The 1,956-nt window shown below is 64.5% G+C and overlaps 1 protein-coding gene across 1 annotated transcript in view; it reads left to right on the plus strand.

The window, feature by feature from the left end:
- The window catches only part of FANCM (Fanconi anemia complementation group M), a 53,250-nt gene extending 51,829 nt beyond the window's left edge, over window positions 1-1,421 (plus strand). The window contains exons 19-20 of the mRNA XM_017825434.1: window positions 284-575; window positions 1,158-1,421. Coding sequence (XP_017680923.1) covers window positions 284-575; window positions 1,158-1,305 — 440 coding nt within the window. The 3' untranslated portion in view covers window positions 1,306-1,421. The remainder of the gene's footprint in view (window positions 1-283; window positions 576-1,157) is intronic.
- The last annotated feature ends 535 nt before the right edge of the window (window positions 1,422-1,956 follow it).

The raw sequence follows: 1,956 nt of genomic DNA on the forward strand, positions 1-1,956 counted from the left end.
GGTGCATTTGTACTTGTGTGGCTCTACCAAACCTCTCCTGATTTCATGGAATCCCAGAATGGTTTGGTTGGAAGGGACTTCAAAACTCCTCTTGTTCCACCCCCTGCCATGGGCAGGGACACCTCCCACTATCCCAGGTTGCTCCAAGCTCTGTCCAGCCCAGGATGTGTTCCCTCCCTGTGTGTCTGGTTGTGAGTTCTCAGGGTGAGGGATCCTGGAGCTGGTTTGCTTTGTGAGTCCTCACACTGGATTTTCACCATGCTTCCTGTCCTTCCCTCTGCAGGAGAAACGTCCCGTTGTTTCCAGCGGACTCAGTACTACGATGGAGTGCTCTCGGCCCTGGTCCAGGCTGGCATCCGCATCCTCTTCAGCTCCTGCCAGCAGGAGACTGCTGTTCTGCTCAGGGACCTGGCCCTGCTGGAGCACAGGAAGGGAGCTGCCATCCATGTTCCCACGGAGCTGGAGGGGCCCCGGCGGGACCTGCTGGGCTTCTACCTGAGCATCCCCCCCCTCAGCTACGTGGGGGCCCTGCAGCTCTGCCACTGCCTCGGCTGCCCCCGTGACCTGGCCAACAGGTAACAACACCCCGGGGCTGCCTGGGCCTGCCTGGGCCTGGGCTCTGCCTGGGAGAGCCTGCCTGCACCTTCCAGGGGGACAGAGCCTGCCTGCCCCATTGCTGCTGGGGGAGCTGCTCCCAGGATTCCTTTCATCACCTTTCCTGCCGGGATCGATTCCCAGGGCCATCCTTCCTGCACCTTTCCAGTTGTAGTAGCTGGGGAGATCTTTCCCCGCACCTTTCCTGCTGGGATAGCTGTTCAGGGAGATCCTTCCTGCTGTGCCTTTCCTGCTGGGAGAGCTGCTTGGAGAGATCCTTTCTGTCCCTGCCACGGCTCCCAGGAGCTTTCCTGTCCCAGTCTCATCCCAGCTCTTTATGCCTTCCCGTCTCTCCCACTGAGCAGCCCCGGGCACTGGCACGGGCTCTGCTTCACCCTCCCTCCTGCCGCCCCACCGCGTCTTTCCCTTTGCCATTCCCCGTTTTCCCTGCACTTCCCCAGCCTCGCCAGGGTGTGCTCGGGGCAGCCCGGGGTGTTCTCGGTGCTGTATCCGGTGTATCCAGCGTATCCAGGGCCCCGCTCACCCCCTGCCCTCTCTTGCAGCTCCCCCAGCGCGGTGGCCGCGGCCGCGCGGCTGAGCCGGGACTGTGCCGAGGAGATCCAGCGGTACCTGCGCCACAGCTTCGACCCTCAGCTGCTGCCACAGCCCCCCCGCGCCGGCGGGAAGGGCCCCGCGGCCCCCCGGAGCTGAGGGGGCTGGGACCGGGGGCCCTGCTCTGCACTTTACTGGGATTGGTGTCCAACCCAATAAACCCTCACAAGCACCGGGCTCTGGGAGGCACCGGCCGGGCTGGGAGCATCCCGAGATTCCTTTGCAAAACACGATGGCTCCGGTGCTTCGGCAAAGCAAAGCTTTGGGGGGTCACGGGAAGGAGCCCCCGGCAGCTCCTGCCCTTGGCTGCAACGCTGAGCCCCGCGTTTCCTGGGAAGAAAGGGAATTGCCCGGTGTTCCTTGTGCCCGGGACACCGGGGCGCTGCTGGGTGGGCCCGGGGCAGGTCCCCTGGTCCTGGGGGGCCGGTCCCCTGGTCCTGGGGGCCCTCACGTGCCCGTCCTGCTCCCTCTGTCCCGGCTGGAGGAGCTCGGGGGATCCTTCCCCGGCACCGCCCGCGTGGCCTCTGCTGCCACGCTGTGGCTGCCTGGAAAAGGACCGGGATCTTCATTCCCATCCCTTCCCGCTCACAGCTCTTTGCAGGGAGTTCCACCTTCCTGGAACAAGGACACGACCCAGGGAATGGCTTCCCACTGCCAGAAGGCAGGGACAGATGGGATAGTGGGAAGGAATTCCTGGCTGGGAGGGTGGGGAGGCCCTGGCCCAGGTTGCCCAGAGAAGCTGTGGCTGCC

The sequence above is a fragment of the Lepidothrix coronata genome, unplaced genomic scaffold (assembly GCF_001604755.1).
Source record: "Lepidothrix coronata isolate B3197 unplaced genomic scaffold, Lepidothrix_coronata-1.0 Scaffold119, whole genome shotgun sequence".
Classification (NCBI taxonomy): domain Eukaryota; kingdom Metazoa; phylum Chordata; class Aves; order Passeriformes; family Pipridae; genus Lepidothrix; species Lepidothrix coronata.